The sequence below is a fragment of the Lutra lutra genome, chromosome 5 (genome assembly GCF_902655055.1).
Source record: "Lutra lutra chromosome 5, mLutLut1.2, whole genome shotgun sequence".
NCBI classification, from domain to species: domain Eukaryota; kingdom Metazoa; phylum Chordata; class Mammalia; order Carnivora; family Mustelidae; genus Lutra; species Lutra lutra.
The window spans coordinates 71,144,980-71,170,753 of NC_062282.1; the positions used below are offsets into that span (position 1 = coordinate 71,144,980).

The 25,774-nt window shown below is 37.5% G+C and overlaps 1 protein-coding gene and 1 long non-coding RNA gene across 6 annotated transcripts in view; both read right to left on the bottom strand.

The window, feature by feature from the left end:
* FNIP1 (folliculin interacting protein 1) overlaps positions 1-25,774 on the bottom strand; it is a 153,758-nt gene that overhangs the window by 125,535 nt on the left and 2,449 nt on the right. Inside the window, exon 2 of one of the 5 annotated variants that reach the window (XM_047729932.1) lies at positions 11,533-11,570. The exons of the other annotated variants lie outside the window; for them this stretch is intronic. Within the exon in view, the coding sequence (XP_047585888.1) occupies positions 11,533-11,561 (29 nt within the window). The 5' untranslated portion in view covers positions 11,562-11,570. The remainder of the gene's footprint in view (positions 1-11,532; positions 11,571-25,774) is intronic. 5 annotated transcript variants of the gene reach the window in all.
* Positions 15,868-19,645, bottom strand: LOC125100087 (uncharacterized). The gene is made up of 2 exons (XR_007127440.1): positions 17,763-19,645; positions 15,868-17,702 (listed from the first exon to the last, which is right to left on the bottom strand). It is a non-coding gene; the product is annotated as an uncharacterized LOC125100087 (long non-coding RNA).

Sequence of the window (25,774 nt, forward strand, 5' to 3'; positions counted from 1 at the left end):
GGCTTAACATCTACTGTCAGCTGACTTGCTCTCTACAGAAGCTTCCTTCCAACAGGCAGAATTAGGGTTATGTGCTGTTCATTTCCATGGCAGATGACAGCATGAACTCACACCATCCTTCAACCTTCAGGCCAGAAAGGACACAAGTAAATACTATTTACACCAAATTGGCCACAATAGTCTCATGGCCTTATCTGTTTATAAGCACTATGAAATACGGAAGGGTGCATAAAAATTTTGTGAGAAGTAAACAAATCTGCCATAGAATAGAACTGCTGAGCCATGGCCTGAGTATTTCTACTTTACTAAATAATGCCAGATTGGTTTCCAAAGTTATTGTACCAATTTATACTGCTATGAAGACTACTCAGGGATGCTTACTGTTCCAGATTCTTATTAATATTTTGTACTTTCCAACTTCTTGGTCATTGCCAAACTAATGTCAATCTGCTTGCAGTTGGTGGTCTTTCTTCTTTAGTAATTAAAATAACATATATAATTCAATGTGTAGACAGTGTTAAAATTGCTTTTATATATATTATATATATTTATACATAATAAAATTTTTTATATATATATATATACATATAACCTTCCCTTCCAATGAATTAGTGAAGTATTAGTTACATTTAACAGATAATGGAAGTTAGACACAGATTTAATTACTTGTTCCAGGTCTCAACACCAAACAACAAAGACCAATTAGGGTACACAGTGTGGGTTCTTAATTCTTTTGTCAACTATTAGGTTTTGGCTAAGTAATCTAATCTCCTGCTGTTTCCATTTTCTCATCTATGAAAGAAGGATAATGTTACCTACCTCATAGAGCTATTTTGACAATTAAATGAACAAATACATCCAAAGTCCTAAAAATACTGCCTGGAACCTCATAAAGCACGATGTAAATACTTTGCTCTAAAAATTGGTAATATTCTCTTACATTTTCATCTCCATTTTTCTATAGATGGGTTCCACTTCTTATTCTTAGTATTATTTATCTATACCTCATTTTTTTATTAATTTTAGCAGGTTTTGCCCATTTAAAAAAAGACTTTGAGACTTTTTGTCATTGCACATTTCTTTTTTTGTACACTTGTTTTCTATTTCATTAATTTGGGCTCTTTATTATTTCTTTCTCAAGTTTATTCTGCTTTCCCCTTTCTAACTCCTTAGGTAGAACACTCAACTAACATTTTGATCCTTTCCTTCTCTTATGTAAACATCACAAATTTACTGTAAGGCTTTAGCTACATCCAAGTTTTGTAATACAGTACTTATAATCCTTCAGTTCTAATTATTTTTAAGTTCCACTTAGGATTTCTTTTCCCTGACTCATGAGTTGTTTCCATAACTGTTCTACGAATGTTAGGGGAAAAATGTGCTTCCTATAATTGCTAGTTTCATGTTGATTTTGTTTTCAAAATCTTTTAAGATTTTAAGTAATCTCTACACCCAATGTGGGTCTCAAACTCCCAAACCTGAGATCAAGAGTTGCACACTCCACCAACTGACCTAGTCAGGCACCACCACCATCTTTTTTATTTTTATATATATATTTTTTTTTTTTTTGCTATCTGACCTTCAGTAACTACAAGAGGTATGTTTAAAAATCACCCACTAAGGGAGCCCGGGTGGCCCAGTGGGTTAAAGCCTCTGCCTTCAGCTCAGGTCATGATCCCAGGGTCCTGGGATCAAGCTCTGCACTGGGCTCTCTGCTCAGCGAGGAGCCTGCTTCCCCCCTCTCTCTTTGCCTGCCTCTCTGCCTACATGTGATTTCTGTCAAATAAATAAAATCTTTAAAATAAATAAAAATAAAAATAAAAATCACCCACTATAGGGCACCTAAGTGACTCAATCTGTTAAGCATCTGCCTTCGGCTTAGGTCGTGATCCTGGAGTCCAGGGAATGAGTCCCATATCGGGCTCCCTGCTCAGCAGGGAATCTGGGTCTCCCTCTGCCCCTCATGCCACTTTCATATTTTCTCTCTCTCAAATAAATAAAATTTTAAAAAAAAATTTAAAAAGTAAAAATCACCTACCAGAAGAGATGTGTCCATTTTTCCTTGACATTTCTGCTTCACATATTTTCAAAAATATGTATCTTCTGGGTGAGTTAAACTTTTATCATTATATTTATCATTAGTAGTTTCTGTGTTTATTTTATCTGATATGACTGCAACTACCAGCTTTCTTTTGGTTATCTGTCTAGCTTTTTCTATCTTTTTGCTTTCAATCTTTCTATATTTGTATATTTGGGGTATATGTTTATTAAACAGCAGCATACAGCTAGAGTTTATTTGATCTTTTTCCAGTCCAACACATTTTTGTCTTCTCCACATTATTTAGTCTCCTTTCACTAAATGTGGTCTTTATAATATGCTGGAATCTATTTCTGCTACATTACTCTTTTGCTTTGTGCTTGTTCTGTAACTTGTTTCTTTTCCTACCCTTTCTTACATTATTTTTAATTTTCTTTGTATATTCCATTTTTTTAATAATTTGGAAATTACATATTCTACTATTCATCTAGATATATAGCCTTGAAATTTTAACATGCATACTTCATATTTTAAGTTAACATCTTCATTCTCAAAAGATAAAAGAACCTTAAAAATGGGACCTGAGAAGATAGTGGAACAGCAGGACCCTGAGCTCACCCCCTCCCACGTTTTCAACTAGATATCATCCACATCCAAGTCAATAAACCAGAGAGCAATCTGAAGACTGGCAGAACAAACTCCACAACTAAATATAGAGAAGAAGCTCCATCAGAAAGGTTATGAAGGTCAGAAAGGCAGAGGAAGGCTGCCCACAAGAGGCAGGGAGCTGCAGGAGTAAAGAGGGCCAAGAAATAGGCCCTCACACCAGAGAGCTCACAAAGGAAAAATTAATCTCCATAATGTTTAGCTTTAAAAATCAGAGGAGCTGGGGCGCGTGGGTGGCTCAGTGGGTTAAAGCCTCTGCCTTCAGCTCAGGTCATGATCTCAGGGTCCTGGGATTGAGCCCTGCATTAGGCTCTCTGCTTGGCAGGGGGCCTGCTCCCCGCCCCCACCTCTCTTTCTCCCTGCCTCTCTGCCTACTTGTGATCTCTGTCAAATAAATAAATAAAATCTTAAAAAAAAAAAAAAAAAAAAACAACCAGAGGAGCTGAATTCTGTGAGTGTAAAAGCAGTGGGGCTTGGAACCTGCAGCTTTAGAGGTCAACTGATTCAGCACTGGGCCACCTAGGAGAGCAAATGATGGCCCGGGCACTGCCCTTAAAGTGAAAGCAACCTATGCAGAGACAACATAAAAATGGCAGTTTACACAACACCAAGGACAAACAGAAGATGGATCTGTTCACACTGATTTCTGAGCGGGCTGGGGGACTTCTCTGAAAATGAAGGAGTGGCAAGTGCCATTTTCCTCCCCTGACCTATAGAATAAACACAGAGACATATTCAGGAGGCAGGGCTACACAGGCACTTGCTACTTAACCTACTACCAGTGCAGCATACTCAGGAGTTCCCTGGAGGACTCACCAACTCTAAGCCCGGTGGCCTCAGCCCTGGCTCAGGGCAAACTTTGTTAAAACCACAGGGGGGCGCCTGGGTGGCTCAGTGGGTTAAGCCGCTGCCTTCGGCTCAGGTCATGATCTCAGGGTCCTGGGATCGAGCCCCGCATCGGGCTCTCTGCTCAGCAGTGAGCCTGCTTCCCCCTCTCTCTGCCTGCCTCTATGCCTACTTGTGATCTCTCTCTCTCTCTGTCAAATAAATTAAAAAAATCTTTAAAAAAAAAACACCACAGGGGTGCCCCATCCAGCCAGCCTTGGGTACAGTCCCCAGCTGCACTCAACTGTGCACACCCAGCCACCATCCTCTATCTCGCCCAGCCGAATGTCCCTGGCCATCCTGGCACATTGCTCCCAGCCACCTGAGTACTTCAAGGGATCCAGGATAGGGCTATAGACCAATGCAAATTTTGCTAACACTGTCATCCCGCTCCCAAATTCCCTGGTGGGCATGCAATACCAAAGCTGACCTGCCTACGTGCCACTATCACCACAGAAAGCAAGCATAGCCCAAAACAGCCAGAGAGTCAGTGCAAATGACTGCAATGAAAGGAAAAGTGACTTGAACACAACAGCAGAGAATAAGCAACAAAAAGGATTCCCCCCTAAGGAGCTGGCTTCTGTTAAACAGGCGACACTGAACTGCTGGGTATTCTAGGACCTCTTCATCATAAAAATCACTACTTTCAAGAGCAGAAATCACAGCTGACTTTTTTAACACAGAGAAATAGACACAGAGGGACACCTGGGTGGTTTAGTTGGTTGAGCCGCTGCCTTCAGCTCAGGTCATGATCCCAGGGTCCTGGGATCAAGTCCCACATCAGGCTCCTTGCTTGGTGGGGAGCCTGCTTCTCTCTCTGCCTCTGCCTGCCACTCTGCCTGCCTGTGCTCTCTCTCTCTCTCAATATGACAAATAAATAAATAAAATCTTAAAGAAAGAAAGAAAGAAACAGACACAGAAAGACAGACAAAATGGGGAGACAGACATTTAACCCAAATGAAAGGACAGAACAAGGCCACAGTGAGAGAGCTATATGAAACAGATACAAGTAACATGCCTGATAAAGAATTTACAACAATAATCATAAGGATACCCACTGGACTTGAGAAAAAAATGTAAGACATGAGTAAGAACCTTAACAAAGAAATAAGGAATAACATAGTAGAGATGGGGGCACAATAAATGAAATGAGAAACACGCTTGATGGAATGAACAGCAGGATTAAAGGAGGACAACAAATTAGTGACCTAAAAGACATTGTAGTGGAAAGTAATCAAGCTGAACAGAAAGAAAAGAATTATGCAAAATGAGAACAGACTAAGGGAACTTAGTGATGGCATCAAATATAACAGCAGTCATATAAGTCCCAGAAGAAGAAGAGAAAGGGAGGAAGAAAATTTATTTGAAGAGATAAAAGCTGAAAACTTCCTTACTCTGGGTAAGGAAACAGATATCCAGATCCAGGAGGCATAGAGAACCAGCAACAGAATCAAAAAAAGGAGAGCCACACCAAGATATATTGTAATTAAATTTGCAAAATATACTGATAAAGAAAAAATTTTTAAAGCAGCAAAACAAAAGAAATCCTTAACTTATAAGGGAAACTCCATAAGGCTAGCAGGAGATTTTTCAACAGAAACTTGGCAAGCAAGAAGGAACTGAAAGGATATATTTATATGTGCCAAATGGGAAAAATCTGTAGCCAAGAATACTCTATTTCAGCAAGGCTATCATTCAGAACAGAACAAGAAACAAAGAGTTTCCTAAACACACAACTAGAGGAGTTCATGACCACCAAACCAGCTCTGCAAGAATATATTAATAGGAACCTTCAAAAGGAAGAGAGACCAAAAGTGACAAAAGAGAGGTAGGAAAACTCTATATTATCTAAAAACACATTAAAAATGACTATTTCTAGGGATGTCTGACTCTTAAGTGTCTGACTCTTGGTTTCAGCCCAGGTCATGATCTCAGAGTCCTGAGATTGAGCCCTGGCTTGAGCTCCATGCCCCATGTGAAGTCTGCTTAAGACTCTCTCTCCATCTCCCTCTGCCCCTCCCCCCTGTGCATGCAAATGCCTTCTCTCTCTCAAGTAAATAAATCTTTTATAAAAAGACTATTTCTGTAAAACATCTGTCAAGAACTTACCAAAAAAATGAATCTAAAATATAATAACATATACCTAAAACAGGGAGGAGAGAAGAAAAGAATGGGTTAAAACTTAAAGGATCACCAACTTAATTTAGACTGCTATATACAGCAAAAGAGATATAAAAACCTAATGGGAGCCATATTATCAAAAACCACTAATAAATATGCAAAGAATAAAGATAAAGGAATCAAAATATACCACGAAAGAAAATCAGCAAACCATGAGAGAAAGACAAGAAAGGATCAGAGATCTACAGAAACAACCACTAAACAAGTAATAAAATGCCAATAAATGTACACGTAGCAATAATTACTTTAAATGCAAAAGGACTATATGCTCCTGCTCCCATCAAAAGATACAGGGTAATACAGTGAATTTATAAAAAGACCATCTATATGCTGCCTACAAGAGACGCATTGCACAGCTAAATTGCAGATTGAAAGTGAGGGGACAGACACTAAAAGTAAGGGAATGGAGAACCATCTATCATGGAAATGGATGTCAAAAGAAAACCAGAGTAGCAATAATTATATCAAACAAAGTAAGCTTTAAAACAAAGACTGTGGGGCACCCGGGTGGCTCAGTCGGTTATGTCAGACTCTTGATTTCAGCTCAGGTCATGATCTTAGGGTTGTGAGATTAAGCCTCGCAGTGGGTTCCATGCTGTGTGTGGAGCCTGCTTAAGATTCTCTCTCCTCTTCCTCCCTCTCAAACAAAAGAAAACAAAACAAAACAAACAAAAAACTGCAACAAGAAACAAAGAATAACACTATGTAGTAATAATTGAGACAATCCAAAAAAGAACAATTTTAAATATTTATGCACCAAACACAGGAGTACATAAAACAGTTCATAAAAAAAATAAAGGAACTAAATGATAATAAAATAATAGAAGGACTTTAACACATCCTTTACATCAAGAGAAAGATCATCTAAACAAAACATCAACAAGGAAAACAATGGCTTTGAATGACACACTGGAACAGATGGATTTAACAAATATATTCAGAACCTCCCAACCTAAAACAGAATGCACATTCTTTTCAAAGGGCACATGAAACATTCTCCAGAATAGATCACATATTAGCCCACAAAACAAACCTCAACATATTCAAAACTGAAATCATACCATGCATATTTTCTGACCACAATGCTATGAAACTAGAAGTCAACCACAAGAAAATATCTAGAAAAGATTAAAAAAAAAATACATGGAGGTTAAATAACATGCTACTAAACAACAAGTGGGTCAACAAGGAAATCAAAAAAGAAATTAAAAAAATACATGGAAAAAAATGAAAATGAAAACACAACACTTCCAAAACCTCTAGAATGCACCAAAAGTGGTTCTAAGAGGGAATTTTATAGCAAACAAGCCTACCTCAAGGAGCAAGAATAATCTCAACTTATTCTTACACCTAAAGGAGACACAAAAATAACAAACCTAAAAACCTAAAACCTAAAAAACCTAAAACCTAAAACAAAATAAACAAACAAACAAAAAACCTAAAACAAACCTAAAAACCTAAAAAACCTAAAACCAGGGCACCTGGGTGGCTCAATCAGTTAAGTGTCTGCCTTTGCCTCAGGTCATGATTCCAGGGATCTGGGATACAGCCCCACATTGGGCTCACTGCTTAGTGAGGGATTCAGCCCCACAGTGGGCTTGCTGCTCAGTGGGGAGTCTGCTTCTTTCTCTTCCTCTGTCCTTCCCCTAACCCTCCACTCATGCTCTCTCTTGCTCTCTCAAATAAATAAATAAAATCTTCAAAACAAAACAAAACCTAAAAGCAGAAGGAAAGAAATAATAAAGATGAAGGCAGAAATAAATGATACAGAAATCAGTATAACAAAACAGATCAATGAAACAAGGAGCTCGTTCTTTGAAGGAAAAAGAAGGAAAAAAAAAAAATCAAACCTCTGACCAGACATATCAAGAAAAAAAGAAAAAGGAGTCAAATAAAGAAAACCACAAATGACAGAGGAAAAAATAACAACCAATACTACCAAAATATAAACAATCATAAGAGAATGTTATAAAAAGCAATATGCCAACCAACTGGACAACCTAGAAGAAATGGATAAATTCTAGCAAACTACCAAAACTGAAACAGGAAACAGAAAATGTGAACAGACTAATGACCAGGAAACAAATGAGTCAGTAAAACAGAAAGTCCCAAAAAACAGAAGTTCAGGACCAAATGGCAATAAGAAAGAGTTAATACCTATTCTTCTTAAACTATTCCAAAATATAAAAGAGGAAGAAAAACTTCCAAATCCATTCAATGAGGTCAGAATTACCCTGATACCAAAACCAGATAAAGACATCACCAAAAAAGACAACTACAGGCCAATATCCCTGAAGAACATGGATACAAAAATTCTCAATAAAATACTAGCAAACCAAATTCAACAATACATTTAAAAAATCACCACAATCAGGGGGATTTATTTCGGGGTTCCAAGGGTGGTTCAGTATTTGCAAATCGATTGGTGTGATGTATCACAGCAACAGCAGAAAGAATAAAAACCACATGATCATTTTAACAGATGCAGAAAAAGCATTAGACAAAGTACAGCATCCATTCATTATAAAAACCCTCAATAAAATAGGTTTAGAGAGAACATACCTCAACATAATAAAGGCCATGCACGAAAAACCCACAGCTAATATCATCCTTAATGCGGAAAAACTGAGAGCTTTTCCTCAAGGTCAGGAACAAGACAAGGATGTCCACTCTCACCACTTTTATTCAACATAGTACTCGTAGTCCTAGCTACACCAATCAGACAACAAAAAGAAAAGTAATCCAAATTGTTAAGGAAGAAGTAAAACTTATGCTATCTGCAGATGACATGATACTATATATAGGAAACCCTAAAAACACTCCACCAAAAACTGCTAGAACTGATAAAGGAATTCAGTAAAGTCACAGTCTATAATTATAATCAATATACAGAAATCTGTTATATTTCTGTTCATCAATAATGAAGCAGCATTAAGAAAAACTGGGAAAATAATCCCATTTACAATTGCACTCGAAATACGATACCTAATAATAAACCTAACTAAAGAGGTGAAAGACCTGTACTATAAAAACTGTAAAAAACTGATGAAAGAAATTCAAGATGACACAAAGAAATGGAAAGACATTCCATGCTCATGGCCTGAAAGAACTAATATTGTTAAAATGTCTATATTACCCAAAGCAATCTATAGATTTAATGCAATCCCTATCAAAATACCAACAGCATTTTTCACAGACCTAGAACAAACAATCCTAAAATTTGGAACCACAGAAGACTACAAATAGCTACCGCATTCTTGAAAAAGAAAAGCAAAGCTGGAAGCATCATAATTCCAGATCTCAAGTTATATTATAAAGTGGTAATAATCAAAACAATATGGTACTGGCACAGAAACAGACTCATCCATCAATGGAACAGAATAGAGCCCAGAAATAAATCCATGATTATACAGTCAATTAATCTTGAACAAAACAGGAAACAATATACAGTGGGAAAAAGACATTCTCTTCAACAAATGGTGTTGGGAAAACTGGACGGCAACATGCAAAAATGAAACTGGACCACTTTCTTACTCATACACAAAAAATAAACTCAAAATGGATTAAAGACCTAAATGGGAGACCTGAAACCATAGAAGTCCTAGAAGAGAACACAGGCAACATATTCTTTGACATCAGTCTTAAACCAACTTCTTTCTAGATATGTCTCCTGAGGCAAGGGAAAGAAAAGCAAAAATAAACCATTGTGATTACATCAAAATGCACAGTGAAGGAAACGATCAACAAAACTAAAAGACAACCTACAGAATGGGAGAAGATACATGTAAATGACAAATCCAATGAAAGTTTAACATTCAAAATATACAAAGAACTTACGAAACGCAACACCCCAAAGATGAATAATCCAACTTAAAAATGGGCAAAACATATGAATAGGTATTTTTCAAAAAAAGGCATCTGCTGGCCAACAGACACATGAAAAGATGCTCAACATCACTTATCATCAGAGAAATACAAATCAAAATCACAATGAGATATCACCTCACACTTGTCAGAATGACTAAAATCAACAGTACAAGAAACAACAGGTGTTGGCCAGGATGTGGAGAATTAAAGGGGAACCCTTTTGCACTACTGGTGTGAACTGAAATTGGTGCAGCCACTCAGGAACAGTACGGAGGTCCCTCAAAAAGTTAAAAATAGAGAGGCACCTGGGTGACTTAGTCAGTTAAGCATCCAATTCTTGATTTCAGCTCAGGTCATGATCTCAGGGTGTAAGAGCCCCATGTTGGGCTCTGTATTGGGCACACAGCACTTAAGATTCTCTCTCTCCCCCTGTGACTCTCCCCCTAACCTCACTCACACTTTCTCTCTTTCTAAAATAAAAATAAAAAAACAAAAACAGAACTACCTTATGATCCAGAATTGCACTACTGGGTATTTACCCAAAGAATACAAAAACCTAATTCAAAGAGATACAGGTACCCCTACGTTTATAGCAGCATTACTTACAATAGTCAAGATATGGAAGCAGCCCAAGTGCTCACTGATAAATTAACGGATAAAGATGTAGTGTATATATAAACAATGGAATTATCACTCAGCCATAAAAAAGAATGAAATCTAGCCATTTGCAACAACGTGGATGGAGCTAGAGGGCATAATGCTAAGCAAAATAAGTCAAAGACAAATGCCATATGATTTCACTCACGTGGAATTTCAGAAAACAAAACAAAGGGGGAGAAAATGAGAGAGCCAAAACAAGAAACCAATTCTTATAGAGAACACAGAGAACAAACTGACAGTTACCAAACGGGAGGGGCTTGGTTGGATGGGTTAAACAGGTGATGGAGATTAAGGAGTGTACCTGCCATGAACACAGGGTGACAAATGGAACTGTTAAATTACTATGTGTACACATGATACTATTAACACTTTATGTTAACTAACTGGAATTAAAAACTTAGACTGCTGAAAACCATGTGACCAGAAAATTATTTCAAGAATGATAGGATTTTTTTGCCTTGAAGATTAAAAAAAAAAAAAGCTTTATTGAAGTATAACTGATATATACTAAACTGTACCTATTTAAAGTATGAAATCTGGTAGGTTTTGATTTATATATATAACTGTGAAATCATCACCACAATCAGGCCCAAATGTTTCCTCATTTCCATTTATAATCCTTCTCTCTCTCCCCCTCCCTCCCCACTTCACACTCGCCCCACACCCCATTCCCAGGCAGCTGTTCTGCTTCTTGTCACTTGGGACTAATTTCCATTTTCTCAAATTTCAAATAAATGGTATTTTACATATACACAAAAAAGATAAAAGAACTTTAGAATATTTTAATTCTACTTCATTCTCTCCACCTCAACCAAAAAACCCTTCACTCATGGCACTATTTTCCAGTCTTTCAGCTCTATATTTGACATGTTTGTTGTTTTTATACAGCCAATAACCGTGCAGATTTACCCAGGTGTACCATTTTATGTTGCTCTTCATTTCTTACTCCATATATTCTTGTATTGAAAACATTCTTCTATTAGTGATATTCTCTCACTTTTTTGTCTAAAGAATGTATGTATTTTGTCTTCAATCTCAAACAAGTTTTACTAGGTATCGGTTTTATGTTGGAAGTTATTCTGCCTCACAGCACCACAAAGATGTATCATTGGGTTCTATGGAAAACAGTATAGCAGTTCTTTAAATTTTTAAACATGGAGTTACCATATGACTCAACAACTCCATTCCTAACATATACCCAAGAAGAATAAAAACGTGTTCACACAAAAACTTACACACAGAAGTTCACAGGAACATTACTCATAACAGCCAGCTAAAAAGTGTTAACAACCCAAATACCCATTAAGTGATGAACAGATAAGCTGTGGTACATCCATACAATGAAATATTATTCATCAGTAAAAGGGAATTATTCATGCTGTAACATGGATGAACTTTGAAAACATAATGCTAAGTGAAAGAAGACAGTCACAAGAGACCACATACTACATGATTCCATTTATATGAAATGTCCAAAAGAGGCAAATCTATAGAAACAAAAAGTATATTAATGGTTGTCTAAGGCTGGGAGAGGGTGGGTGGGTGGTAGAGGGTGAGGTAACTGAGAATTACTCTAATGGTACAGGGTTTCTTTTTGGATGATGATAATGTTCTAAAATTGACTGTGGTGTTGGTCATGAAACTTTGTGAAAAAACTAAGAACTGAATTTTATACGTAAAATGGCTGAATTGTATGGTATGTGAATTTTATATCAGTGAAGCTATTACATTAAAAAAAAAAAAATGGGGCGCCTGGGTGGTTCAGTGGGTTAAGCCTCTGCCTTCAGCTCATGTCATGATCTCAGGGACCTGGGATTGAGCTCACATTGATCTCCCTGCTTAGGGAGCCTGCTTCCCCCCCTCCCCCGCCTACTTGTGATCTCTCTCTGTCAAATAAATAAATAAATATCTTTAAAAAAAAAAAAAAAGGGAGGCACATTTCCTGGATGCAGATATAAGAAATGGGTGATACCATCTATATTAATCAGTTTCATTAAATGCTTCAAAAATTGAAGATCACAGTTGTGGTACAAAGAACCACTTTAGTACTCAAACATCATCACTCCTCAAACTTCAGGGACCATCCACTGTTTACAAAAATTTCCTGACATTGCATTTTCTACTATCTGGACCTAACTTACCTTTCACAAACCATGGTCAAGCAAACTTGTACTCCTCCAAGTACCTTGTACGTACTCATGATCTTCCAGCTTTGACACTCTCTGCTCATGTTTTTTCCACTACCTGGCATCCTTTCCCTACCTGCATCTGTCTAAAACCTCTAGCTAAAGGAAATCTATCCTGCTTCTACTTACTCTAGTTCTTCACACATTCTTCATGACAGTTGAACGACTGCAGCACAATGTAAAGTAAGTTATTTTCGGGGCGCCTGGGTGGCTCAGTGGGGTAAGGCCTCTGCCTTCGGCTCAGGTCATGGTCCCAGGGTCCTGGGATCAAGCCCCGCATCAGGCTCTCTGCTCAGCGGGGAGACTGCTTCCTCCTCTCTCTCTGCCTGCTTCTCTGCCTACTTGTGATCTCTGTCAAATAAATAAAAATAATAAAATAATAAGTTATTTTCACATCGTACCTCATTTATTAGGTTGTGAGTTCACTGACAGCTATCTTACTCATCTCTGTAAACAGAAGGTCTGACACACCACTTTTAAAATGGCATATCTGTAGGGGCGCCTGGGTGGCTCAGTCGTTAAGTGTCTGCCTTCAGCTCAGATCATGATCGCAGGGTCCCGGGATAGAGCCCACATCAGGCTCCCTTCTCGGCAGGAAGCCCGCTTCTTCCTCTCCCACTCCCCCTACTTGTGTTCCCTCTCTCGCTAGGTGTCTCTCTGTCAAATAAATAAATAAAATAAAATATAATATAAAATAAAATAAAATGGCATATCTGTATAACTGTAGTACTTGCTGCAATCATAGCAGAACTGGTTATCACTGGTGCACTTTTGCATATTTTACACGAAAAGTCCTGATTTCATCTTATATCCCCTACATCTTAGAGGATACATATATTGCAAAATTACACTGGGATTACATATGCACTTCTGACATCTGTGCAATTGTGTTATGTAACATATTCAGGAATGCAATCTATGTAACTTGGTTAATATCATAGAATGTATACACTACACACAGAAATGCTAAAGAGAAACTATCAGTTAAGGTATTCAGCATCTGTACACCAAGAAATAGGTAAGAATAATCATAGCAGCATTATTCTTAGTAGTAAAAAAAAAAAATCAGAAACAACCCTTTGGTTGGAAACAATCCCCTATGAGTAAGAGAAAAGACAAATAAATTACTGCATACTCATACAATGAAATACTACACAGCAACAACTACTGCTACATGTAACAAAGTTAATAAACCTGAAACAAGCCAGACACAAGAATATGTGAATACAATATGACTGTATTTCATAAAGTTAAACAGAAAAACTAACCTATAACGTTAAAAGTCAGGATAGTGGTTACCCTTAATAGAACTGAGAGTAACTAGAGGAGGGAATGAAGCAGACTTCTAGGATACTGGTAAAATTCTGTTTCTGCACCTGGATGGTAGTTATGGAAGTATATTCACTTTAAGAAAATTTACCGAATTATTTTATAATCTGCAGGTTTTTCTGTATACATGTTATATTTCAATACACTGTACTTTTAGAAGTGGAGGAACAAGATGACAGAAATGGGATAAATTAAAGAAAAACTCAAATGTTATAAAATGTTTGGAGCCTTCTGCTATTTCTGTCAGCTGAACTTGCCAATTATATCCCCTCTAAATTCCACACCTAAAACACCTTTTTTTTTTTTAAGATTTTATTTGACAAGAGAAAGAGAGATCACAAGTGGTGGGCAGAGGGAGTGGGAGAAGTAGACTCCCCACTGAGCAGGGAGGCCAATGCAGGGTTCAATCCCAGGATCCTGAGATCATGACTTGAGCCAAAGGTAGCTGCTTAACCAACTGAGCCACCCAGACACCTCTCTTTTTCACTAACTTTAAATAATTTTATTATCATGTACCTTCATGTAATTTTCTTCATGTTTCTCATGCTTAGGTTTGTTCAAATTCTTGAATGTTTGTGTTTAACCTTGTAATCAAATCTGAAAAAGTTTCTGACCATTATTTTTTCAAAGATCCTCCCCCTATTTCCTTATCAGACTTCATTTACATATCTCTTAGGTTACTTGACTTTGTCCCACAGTTCAATCATGTTTTTTTATTCTGGAAGTAAAACTGCCATGCAATATTAGTTTCCTGTGCACAACACAGTAACTTCACATTTGTACACACTGCAAGCTGACTGCCACCGTAAGTTGTTACCATCTGTCACCATACAAAGTGAATATAATATTACTGGTTTTATTTCCCACACTGTACATAACATACCCATTACTTATTTTACAACTGGAAGTTTATACCTCTTGACCCTCTTCACATATTTTGCCCAGCCCTCCCAACCCCTTTCCCTTGCAACCACCACTCTGTTCGCTGTATCTATGAGTCTGAGTTTGGTTTGGTTTGGTTCATGTTTGTTTTTTAGATTCCACTTACAAATGAAACCATGCAGTATTTTTGTCTTTCCCTATCTGACTTATTTCACTTAGCAGTATACCCTCCAGGTCCATCAGTGTTCCTACAAATAGCAAGACTGCATTATTTTTTATGGCTGAATAGTCCACTGGACATGAATATGCATGTGCGTGCCACACGTGCATGCACACACACATACCCATTTCTTTATCTATTCATCTACTGATAGACACTACTTGTTTCCATACCTTCACTATTACAAATAATGATGCAAATTTTAAACAGGGGTGCACAAATCTTTTCAAATTAGTGTTTTTATTTTCTTCAGATACCCAGAAATGAAACTGCTGGATCTACTGGCAGCTCGGTTTTTAATCTTTTGAGAAACCTCCATACTGTTTTCCTGAGTGGTTGTACCAATTTACATTCCCACCAACAATGTACAAGGCTTCCCTTTTCTCCACATCCTCACCAACACTGGTTTGGTATAAGGGTGATGCTACTTCATTAAACATGTTTGGAAGCATTCCCTCCACTTCAATGTTTTTGGAATCATTTGAGAAGAACAGATGTTAAAACTTAAAATGATGGGTAGAATTCACCAATGAAAACATCTGTTCCCAGACTTTTGTCTGTTGGGAGGTTTTTGATAACTGATTCAATGTCCTTACTAGTTTATTCAGATTTTCTATTTCTTCTTGAATCAGTCTTGGAAGATTGTACACTTTTAGGAATTTATCCACTTGTAGATTGTTCAATTTATTGGTATATAACTGTTCATAGTAGTCTTTTGTGATTTTTTATATTCTGTAGTTATCAGTTGTAACTTCTTTCATTTCTGATTTTATTCATGTGAGCCCTCTCTTTTTCTTAGGCTAGCTAAAGGTTTCTCATTTTTATCTTTCCAAAGAACCAGCTCTTAGTATCACTGATTTTTTTCTGTCTTTTTGCCTCTATTTCACTGATTTCCACTCAGATCTATATTATTTCCTTCCTTCCACTAAGCTGGGTATCCCCTGTTCTTTTCCCCCTACTTTATTTAGGCATAAAGTTAGATTGTTCATGAAATTTTTCATGTTTCTTGAGGTAGGCCTCTATTACTATGAACTTCCCTTCTATAACCACTTTTGCTGCATCCCAAACATTTTGGTATGACGTATTTGTGGTTATGTCACATTTCTGTTTTCATTTGTTTCTACATATACTTTTATTTCTTCTTTGATGTCCTCAATGACCAACTGGCTGTTCAGCGGTATGTTCTCTAACCTCCACAATTTTGTGGTTTTTCCATTTTCCTACTTATAATTGATTTCTGGTTTTATATCACTATGGTTGAAAAAATGCTTGATATGCTTTCGATCTTCTTGAACTTACTGAAAGGTGTTTTGTGGCATATTGTAATCTATCCTGGATAATGTTTTGTGTAGACTTGAGAAAAACATGTATTCTGCTACTTTTGGATGACATGTTCTCTATATTTCTATATATATTATCTATATATGCATATATATACATATGTATACATATATATTATCTATATATGTGTGTGTATATATATGTATACATATATATTAAGTCCATCTAACGTATCATTCAAGACCAATGTTTCCTTACCAATTCTGTCTAATCTATCCATTGATAAGAGTGGGGTATTAACATCCTCTACTGTTAATGTGCTGTTAAATTCTCTCATTAGGTCTCACAATATTTGCTTTATATATTTTAGTGCTTCTAAGCTGAGTGCATATATATTATAAATGCTCTATCTTCTTCATAAATTGACCACTTTATTGTGTATTGCCCTTTTAATTACATTCTTGTTTTAAAGTCCATTTTGTATCTGATAGGAGTACATCTACATCAACTTTCTTTTCATTTCCATTTGCATGGAATATCTTTTTCCAATCCTCTACTCTCAGTCTGTGTGTGTCCTTATTCTGAAGTAAGTCTCTTATAGCCAGCATACAGCTTAAGTCTTTTTTTTTTAATCCATTCAGCCACTCTATGTGTTCTGACTGGAGAATCAGTTCATTTACTTTAAAAAAAATTACTGATAGGTGTGTGCTTATTGCCATTTTATTAATTGTTTTCTGGCTGGTTTTGTAGTTCCTCTCTGTTCCTTTCTTTTTTTCTTCACTTGTGTTAACATTCTTCATATAACTTTCTCAGTGTCATGTTTAGATTCCTTTTTCATTTTCTTTTGTATATTTACTATAAATTTTTGCTTTGTGGTTACCATGAAGTTCACATATAACATCCTCTGACTTTAAGTCTATTTTAAGTTGACAGCAACACACTTGAATATATTCCAAAACTGTACATCTTTATTCACCCCACAATGTTTTGTTTTTGATGCTATAGTTTATATATTTTTATTTTATATATCCCTTAATAAGTTATTATAGTTTTAGTTTTGTCTCTTGACCTTCATACTAGTTTTATAAGTAATTAAACCATCACCTTTATTGTATATTTACCTTTTCCAGTAAGATTTTTATTTTACTATGTTTTTTTAACCATTAATTAGTGCCATTTACTGTGAGCTTAAAGAAATTCCTTCAATATGTCTTGTAAAGCTGATTTAGTTGTGATGAACTCCATTAGCTTTTGCTTAACTGAAAAATTACTACTCTAAAAGATAACTTTGCCAGGTACAGTATTCTTGGTTGCAAGTTTTTTCCTTTCAGTACTTTGAATATATCACAACACTCTCTTATGACCTGGAAAGTTCCTGCTGAAAAATCTGCTAATAGTGTTATGGGGTTTCCCTTGTATATAAAGTGCTGTTTTCTCTTGACGGTTTTAAGTATCTCTTTAACTTTTGACATTTTAATTATAATACATCCTGGTGTATTCTCTTTATCTTATTTGAGATCCTGGTAGATCTCTTTATTTTATTTGGAACTCTCTAGGATTCCTGGACCTGCGTGCTTATTTACCTCCCCATACAGAGGAAGTTTTCACCATTATTTCTTCAAATAAATTTTTTGCCCCTTTCTCTCCCTCTCTTTCTAGGACCTTTATAATGACACAAAGGTCCCTTAAGGTATCTTTACTTTTTAAAATTCTTTTTTGCAGCTGTCTGAGTCTCATTGCTTCGTCTTCCAGTTCACTAATCCATTCTTCTGCTTCATCCAGTCTGCTGTTGAAATCCTAATATATTTTCCAGTGCAGTTACTGTATTCTTCAACTCTGTGACTTCTATTTGCTACTTTCTTATATATCCCACATTTTTTGAAGTTCTCACTGTGTTCATCCATTTCCCTCCTAAATTCAGTAAGCATATTTAGAACTATTACTTTGAATCCTTTATCAGGTAGTTTGCTTACCTACATTTCAGTGAAGTCTTTTTTTTTTTTTCTTTTTAAGTAGGCTCCATGCACAGCAATGGAGCCCAGTGAAGTCGTTTTCTGAAGTTCTGTCTTGTTCTTTTGATTAGAACATATTTCTCTGTCTAATCATTTTACCTGGTTCTCTCAGTTTATTCTTTGTATTCAGTGTAACAGCTACCTCTCACAGTCTTGCAAGAGTGGCCTTTTGCAGGAAATAACCTGTGGGGCTCAAAAGTGCAATCTCCATCCCACCCAGAAATCAGAACTAGGCATTCAAAGGGCGTCCCCCATGTGGACTGAGCACAACTACCAGCTATAAAGCTGCAGTGTGGGGACTGAGGAACACTTGCCCAGCTGACTATGGCACAGAGAGGCAGGGAACTTGCCCAATCAGTTATAGTGCAACCGGAGCTCAAAGGTGTATGAGATGCTTGCAGGCTGGCTATAACATGGCACATGGCAGTGGGGTGCACCCACCTACACTAGCAGGTTAAGAAGGAGATTGCCAAAATGGGGTCTACCAAAGCTAGCATGAGCAAGGGAGAATGAGATGACAAAAGTAGTACCTACCAGCAATTCTGTTCCCAGAGAGAGTCCGAACAGGTTCCTGCCTTTCTGGCAGTCCTTTTAAGATTAAAGATTAAAACTTTCTCCTTCACATAATAGTCTAGGCACTTTTCAGTATGCTCATTTTTGCTGTGTCCTGGGGCAAGTGGTCTACACACAAGCCCTTTAAGAGCAGGGTTCTCCTTCTCCATTCCCTATAGTTCTTCAGTTCTCCTAGACATAATCCCCACTGGTCTTACATTTTGGGGGCTTGTTTCAATGGTGCAGGATCCAAGGATTGGCACAAGGGAAAGATCCCACCTCAGGGGAAAAGGTTGCTCCTCCTTGCTCCTCAAGGAAAAGATTTTTAAGATCCCTCCTGATTTGGGGTCATTGTACAGAGGGTGCAGTTTTTAGCAATAGTGTAGCCCTGCTTCTCATCTCGGCATGGTCCTTTTATCCTTTGCTGTGGAGGAACTGTTCATGTAGTTTTCAGACCTTTTTCAGAGGAAATTATTCCAAATGTAGCTGCAGATGTGTTGTGTCCATGAGAGGAGGCGAGTTCAGGATCTTTCTATACCTCTATCTTAAACTGTCCCTTTGAGGTCCAAGTTTTATAAACTGAATACTGAAGCTGTATTTTTTAGTTACCTGTTTTCTTTCAATAAACATGGTTCTGAAAAACAAATCTAATATTACCGCTTAAACAAAAAAACAAAACATATTAACAATAAAATATATTTGTATTTCTTACTGGAAAGTTAGACTCTTAAGGACCAAACACTGCTACCAAAGAGGATTAATATGTAATTACTTACAATTCTCAGCTTCCCACATTAATAAGAAAGATATGATCCCACAGGATTCTCTGTAAAGAACATTAAAACTTTCAGGGCACCTAGGTGGCTCAGTCGGTTAAAGATCTGCCTTCAGCTCATGATCCCAGGGTCCTGGGACTGAGCCCCACATGGAGCTTCTTGCTCAGCAGGGAGCCTGCTTCTCCCTCTCCCTGCCACCTGCCTGCTTGTGCTCTGTCAAATAAATAAATAAAAGCTTAAAGCTTTATTAAAAGCTTACCATTTCTAATACAGCATTAAAAGATACAATTTATGGAAAGGTGGTATTTTTTAAGTAACAAAAGACCTTGTGAATGCAGCAAATCTTTAAAAATGACATTGATAAAGCAAAATTTCTGAGATACAATTCTTACAAATATTTTTTTTTTAAAGATTTTATTTATTTATTTGACAGAGAGAAATCACAAGTAAGCAGAGAGGCAGGCAGAGAGAGAGGAGGAAGCAGGCTCCCTGCTGAGCAGAAAGCCCTATGTGGGGCTCGAACCCAGGACCTGGGATCATGACCTGAGCCGAAGGCAGTGGCCTAACCCACTGAGCCACCCAGGCGCCCCCAATTCTTACAAATATTAACAATATTAAATTGCCAGCTTAAGAACTTCAGAAGCTTGGGGCCCCTGGGTGGTCCAGTTGGTTAAGCATCTGACTTGATTTCAGTACAAGTTACGATCTCAGGGTCGGGGGACTGAGCCCCACAATGGGCTCCAGGCTCAACCTGGAGTATGGTTGGGATGGTCTCTCCCCCGCTGCCTCTGACCCTCTCCCAACCTCCACTCACTCTCAGTGCTTTCTTCCTCTCACTCACTCTCAAAGCAAACAGATAATATCTTTAAGAAAGAAAAGAATTTCAGGGGCACCTAGGTGGCTCAGTCACTTAAGGATCTGCCTTGGGCACAGGTCATGATCCCAGGGTCCTGGGATCAAGCCACACGGAGGGTTCCTTGCTCAGTGGGAAACCCGTTTCTCCCGATTCCTCTGCCTGCTGCTCCCCCACTTTGCATGCTCTCGCTCAAATAAATGAATCTTAAAAAAAAAAAAAAAAAAAAAACCTTCAGAAGCTTGCTTAAAATGTGACATAAAATCAGATACTGAAAGTGAAAAAATAACACAGTACTACAGACTTTCTCCTTAAAAAAAAAAATGCTGTAGCAGTGAAGCCATTTCTCACCTCTCATTTACTGCACATCTATCTTCATCTATCTCACTTTCTCCCCCAAACATGCCCATCTCAAAAAAAAAAAAAAAAAAAAAATGGTCACCAGTTATCTCCAACTCCACAGATCAATAGATACTTTTCTGGTTGTCATCTCATAAGACCTGTCAGCAATCAGCATAGAGAAAACAGTACATCACATTATCATTTTTTAAACACTTTCCCTTTGGAGCTGTCCTAACACCACACAACCCTGGCTTTGCCAATGTTTCTCTTGCCATTTTCTTCTCTGTAGACTTTCCTCTCCTACACCTGTACATTTTAAATTTCCTCAGAGCAAAAAGTCCTGCTCTTTCCAATACTCTAGCTACACCTTTACCTAGATGAGCTCATCCATTCCCTTAGTCTTAATAGTGACCATACTCTATCTCCAGTCCCAATTTTCCTGTGAACCAACCTCTGGTGTGAACTCCACATTTACTTTATTACTGTCAACAGGACATCTCTAAGCGGGTATCTCTCTCTAGCAAGTAAAACTAAAACAAATGTCCAAAAGAGAACTTTTGACTCTCTCCCTCTGCCCTTGAAATTATTTCATACGTCCATTCTATAAATATTTACTGAGCATATGTTCAGGCACTGTGCTGTATACTGGCACAACAATGTGTACTTGGGTAAGACAGATGGTAAGTTATAAAATAAGCTATGAAGAGTACAAAATGTGTGTGATAAAGAATAGAGAAGAAGGCTGCTACTTGTGATAAGCTAGTCAAGTCATACTTCCACAGTCTTATATTCTCTCCCTCAGAAAATTGCATCTATTTAGGGGTTCCAGTCAAAAACCTAGGTATCTGTTCCCCACAAACAATCCAAGAGGTCAATCTACTGGGTTCCAACTTCAAAATCTACCTTGAAGTTGACTCAAGCAAACAAAGAAAAGAGATATGGACAAATAATGTCCATATCTTGAAGTTGACTCAAGCAAACAAAGAAAAGAGATATGGACAAATAATGACAATTGCAATAGATGTCACAGAAGGAAATGCAAAAAACTATGGAAGAAAATATCAGTGAAACCTAACTCACTCTGGGAGAAATAAGAAAAGGTTTCCTGGAGGAAGGATACCTAGGTTAACTCCAGATGATCACTACAAAAAGCCAAGCAAAAAAAGAACAGAAGACTATGCCAAGAACAGGGATGGAATATCACTGAATCTAAAACACGTTCAGGGTGATAAAATCCTAGAACAGGGAGAAGGGATTAATAAAAGGCCAAAAGAAAGCACAAGTTACCAAAGATTAAAGAGATCATGTCACAAGGGCACAGAAATCAACTTTAAAAGTCTCCTACTGGCCAAATATGGGACAATTTGACTATAATAGATTAAAACCCAAGCTTGTGATGATACCAAAAAATGACAAAGTGAAAACCTTCACTAGACAACTCATTATAAATTATTCTAACACATTACAAAGGGAAACTATCAAACTTATATGCTACCTTTCCTGGAGCAAAGAGTAGCCAAACAGGTGGTAAGAGAAATTTCTTCTAGGAAATAAATGCAGGAGGAATTAAACAATCAGGGTATCACCATTTTATAACCCCTGATAAGAGAATGGATTCAGAAAATAATCAACAAAAGATGCTAAAACAATTAGGGAAAGGGGAATCTTAAAATGTAAGAACAAGGTTGATAACAACTCACCAAACTTAGCATCACTAAAGGGAGAACAACTAGACACCATGTAACTCTAATGGGTAGGAAATTCACAACAAACATCTATGGGATATTTTTATTTAAAAAAAAAAAAAAAAGAACCTGAATCTAATAAAATATCTACCAGCTTTCTAGATATAGAAAGTAAGTTATAGCAGTGGTTCTCAAACTTGAGCATCAGAATAACCTAAAGGAGGCTTTGTTAAAACACAGAATGCTGGAAAGCACTGAATTAGAGTAAACCATAAGGAAGTAAAGAGCCATATAAAGAATGTGGGAAACTTATAAGAAAAATAACCCAGTTTCAATATGAAATCATATTTTAAAAGGTGGGGGAGGCCGTTATAGAAAAAAATTACTTAAGCAACATAACTGCAAATGTAACATGCAGACTCTAAAGATTCTTGAATTAACAGGGGCGCCTGTGGATAGCTGACGGGGTTAAGCATCTGACTCTTGATTTCAACTCAGGTCATATCTCAGGGTCATGAGATGGAGACCCTGTTGGGCTCCATGCTGGGCATGGAGCCTGCTTAAGATTCTCTCTCTCCCTCTGCTCCTTTCCCCTTCCCTCCTCCCCAACCTCCCTCTCCACCCCCCCAAAAAAAGATTCTAAGTCAAACAAATCCACTATAAAAAGACATCTTGAAGCTGATAAAATATTAATATAATCTAAGAATAGATTATATTAAGGGAATTTCTGTTAAGCATAATAATAGAATGATGGCTTAGTTTTTAAAAACCTTAAGTTAATTAGGAAAAAAAAATCAAGGCTACAGATTGTGCAAAAGCCACACAATACGGGCCACTTTAAGGAGTTTGGGCCTAAACTGAATGGTTTTACACATAAGCATAGAATCATCATACTTACAACTTCTGGTTCCTGAATGTCATGTGCTAAGCACTGCATTAAGTACTTAACATGACTTATCTCTTTGAATCCTTAAAATAACTTTGTAATGCAGATATTAAATTCTATACCATTTTGTAGGCTGATCATAATCAGAATTTGCATTCTTTAAAGGATAAAGTGTTGAGAATACTTTGGAGCACGACAAGAGTGATGGAAAAAAGAACAATTAAGAGATTGTTACAATATAAGAATTTCTGGTACAGACAGTAAAAGCAAATGCTCATGCATTATGAATAGAACAAAAATACAGCAATTTTTTTAATTTATTTATTTGACAGAGAGAGATCACAAGTAGGCAGAGAGGCAGACAGACAGAGAGAGAGAGAGAGGAGAAAGCAGGCTCCCTGCCAAGCAGAGAGCCCAATGCGGGACTCGATCCCAGGACCCTGAGATCATGACCTGAGCCGAAGGCAGAGGCTTATTAACCCACTGAGCCACCCAGGCGCCCCAAAAATACAGCAATTTTTTTAACAAAACATGAATTATGTCCTACAGACATTTAATTCTGAAACAAACTTCTTCACCAAATTAGACATTTTTCAAAGAATTTTATTTTTGAAGCAATCATTTTATATGTACTGTAGTTACTGGACTTACAGTTAATTCTTTCTTCCACTACAAAGTGGCCTGATGGAAAAAACGTCAAACAGTATGTTCTCCTAGAAACCACCTTCTTTCCCAAATCCTCAAAAATATGAAAGCAAGCTACTGTTTTAATTCTATAAATTACTGAAATAACATCCCTGTGATATCCTTCACACTCCTGTCAGCTCAAGAAGCTTAGATAAGACAAGCACACAGAAATCAATATGGTAATGATCTTTTTTTAAAAGTGAAAACTGAAGGGAAGGGGGTGAACCCTGACCATCTTTTCCAATGGGGTGACCATGAAAGACTATTTCAAGGCTAAAGCTTCATTCATATCAAAAGTCTCTCCTATCTCAGAGCTCTACTGTAACTTATTACCACCGGGCCCCTTGTATGTTGCTAACTCTAGGAACAGACTCTTGGATGCTGAGCTATCGGTTAGTGCCAAAGGCTGTGTCCAAGTCAGATTCACCAACTTAAACTAAGTATACAAAACAAAACCCAAAAAAGTTTCTAGAAAGGAAAGCATGGTATACTGGAATGAAATTTTAATCTACTCTAAAACCTGAGTTACATCATTTGTTATTAGGGAAATGCAAATTAAAACCACAATAAGGGGTGTGCCTGGGTAGCTCAGTGGGTTAAGCAATGGACTCTTGGTTTCGGCTCAGGTACAGATCTTGGTGTCCTGAGATCAAGCCCCATATTGGGCTCTGTGCTCAGGAAGGAATCTGCTTGGGATTCTCTCTCCCTCTCCGTCTGCCCCTCCCAGCTTGTGCACGCTCTTTCTCTCTAAAATAAATAGGGGCGCCTGGGGGGCTCAGTGGGTTAAGCCTCTGCCTTCGGCTCAGGTCATGATCTCAGGGTCCTGGGACCAAGTCCCACATCGGGCTCTCTGCTTGGCAGAGATCCTGCTACCTCCTCTCTCTCTCTGCCTGCCTCTCTGCCTACTTGTGATCTCTCTCTCTCTCTCTCTCTCTGTCAAATGAATAAAAAATAAAAAAATAAATAAAATAAATAAATAAATCTTAAAAACACACACACAAGATCAACAAGATTCCACAACATCCACGAGAATGGCTATAATCAAGAAGTCTCAAAAATGGTGAACGTGGTAAACATTGTTAGGTGTTTTTCACAATACAAAAAAATCTTAATTAAAAAAATAAACTAACGGATACCAGGTATTGGGAAGGACATGGAACAATCATAACCTTCACACACTGCTCATGATACAACTAATACAACTAAGAAAAGTTGGGCAATTTTTTTGGAAGTATATACTTAGCATATGACCCAGTAATCCCACTCCTCGGTAACCATCCAAGAGAAATGAAAGCATATGTCTGCATAAATATTTGCATACAAATGTTCACAGCAGCATTGTTCTTCACAGACCAAATCTGAGAACAATCCAAAGGTCTGCCAATTGGTAGTAAATGGATAAAGAAATTGTAGTATACCCATACAATGGAATACTGCAATAAAACTGAAGAAACTGATAAGTGCAACTGAGATAAATCCCAAAAATCATCACTATGAGTTAAAATAAGCCAGACAGAAAAGACTATAAACATGATCATATTTATAGGAAATTCTAGAAAAGTCAAAACTTCACTCATTAGAGCAGATCACTGACTGCCCTGAATGAGGATGGGTTAAGAACTGACTACAAAGGGTCATGAGGGAACTTCTGGGGGGATGGAAGTGTTCTAAAACTTCACTGGGGTGGTGTACAAAACTGTAAACATGTGGGGCGCCTGGGTGGCTCAGTGGGTTGAGCCGCTGCCTTCGGCTCAGGTCATGATCTCAGGGTCCTGGGATCAAGCCC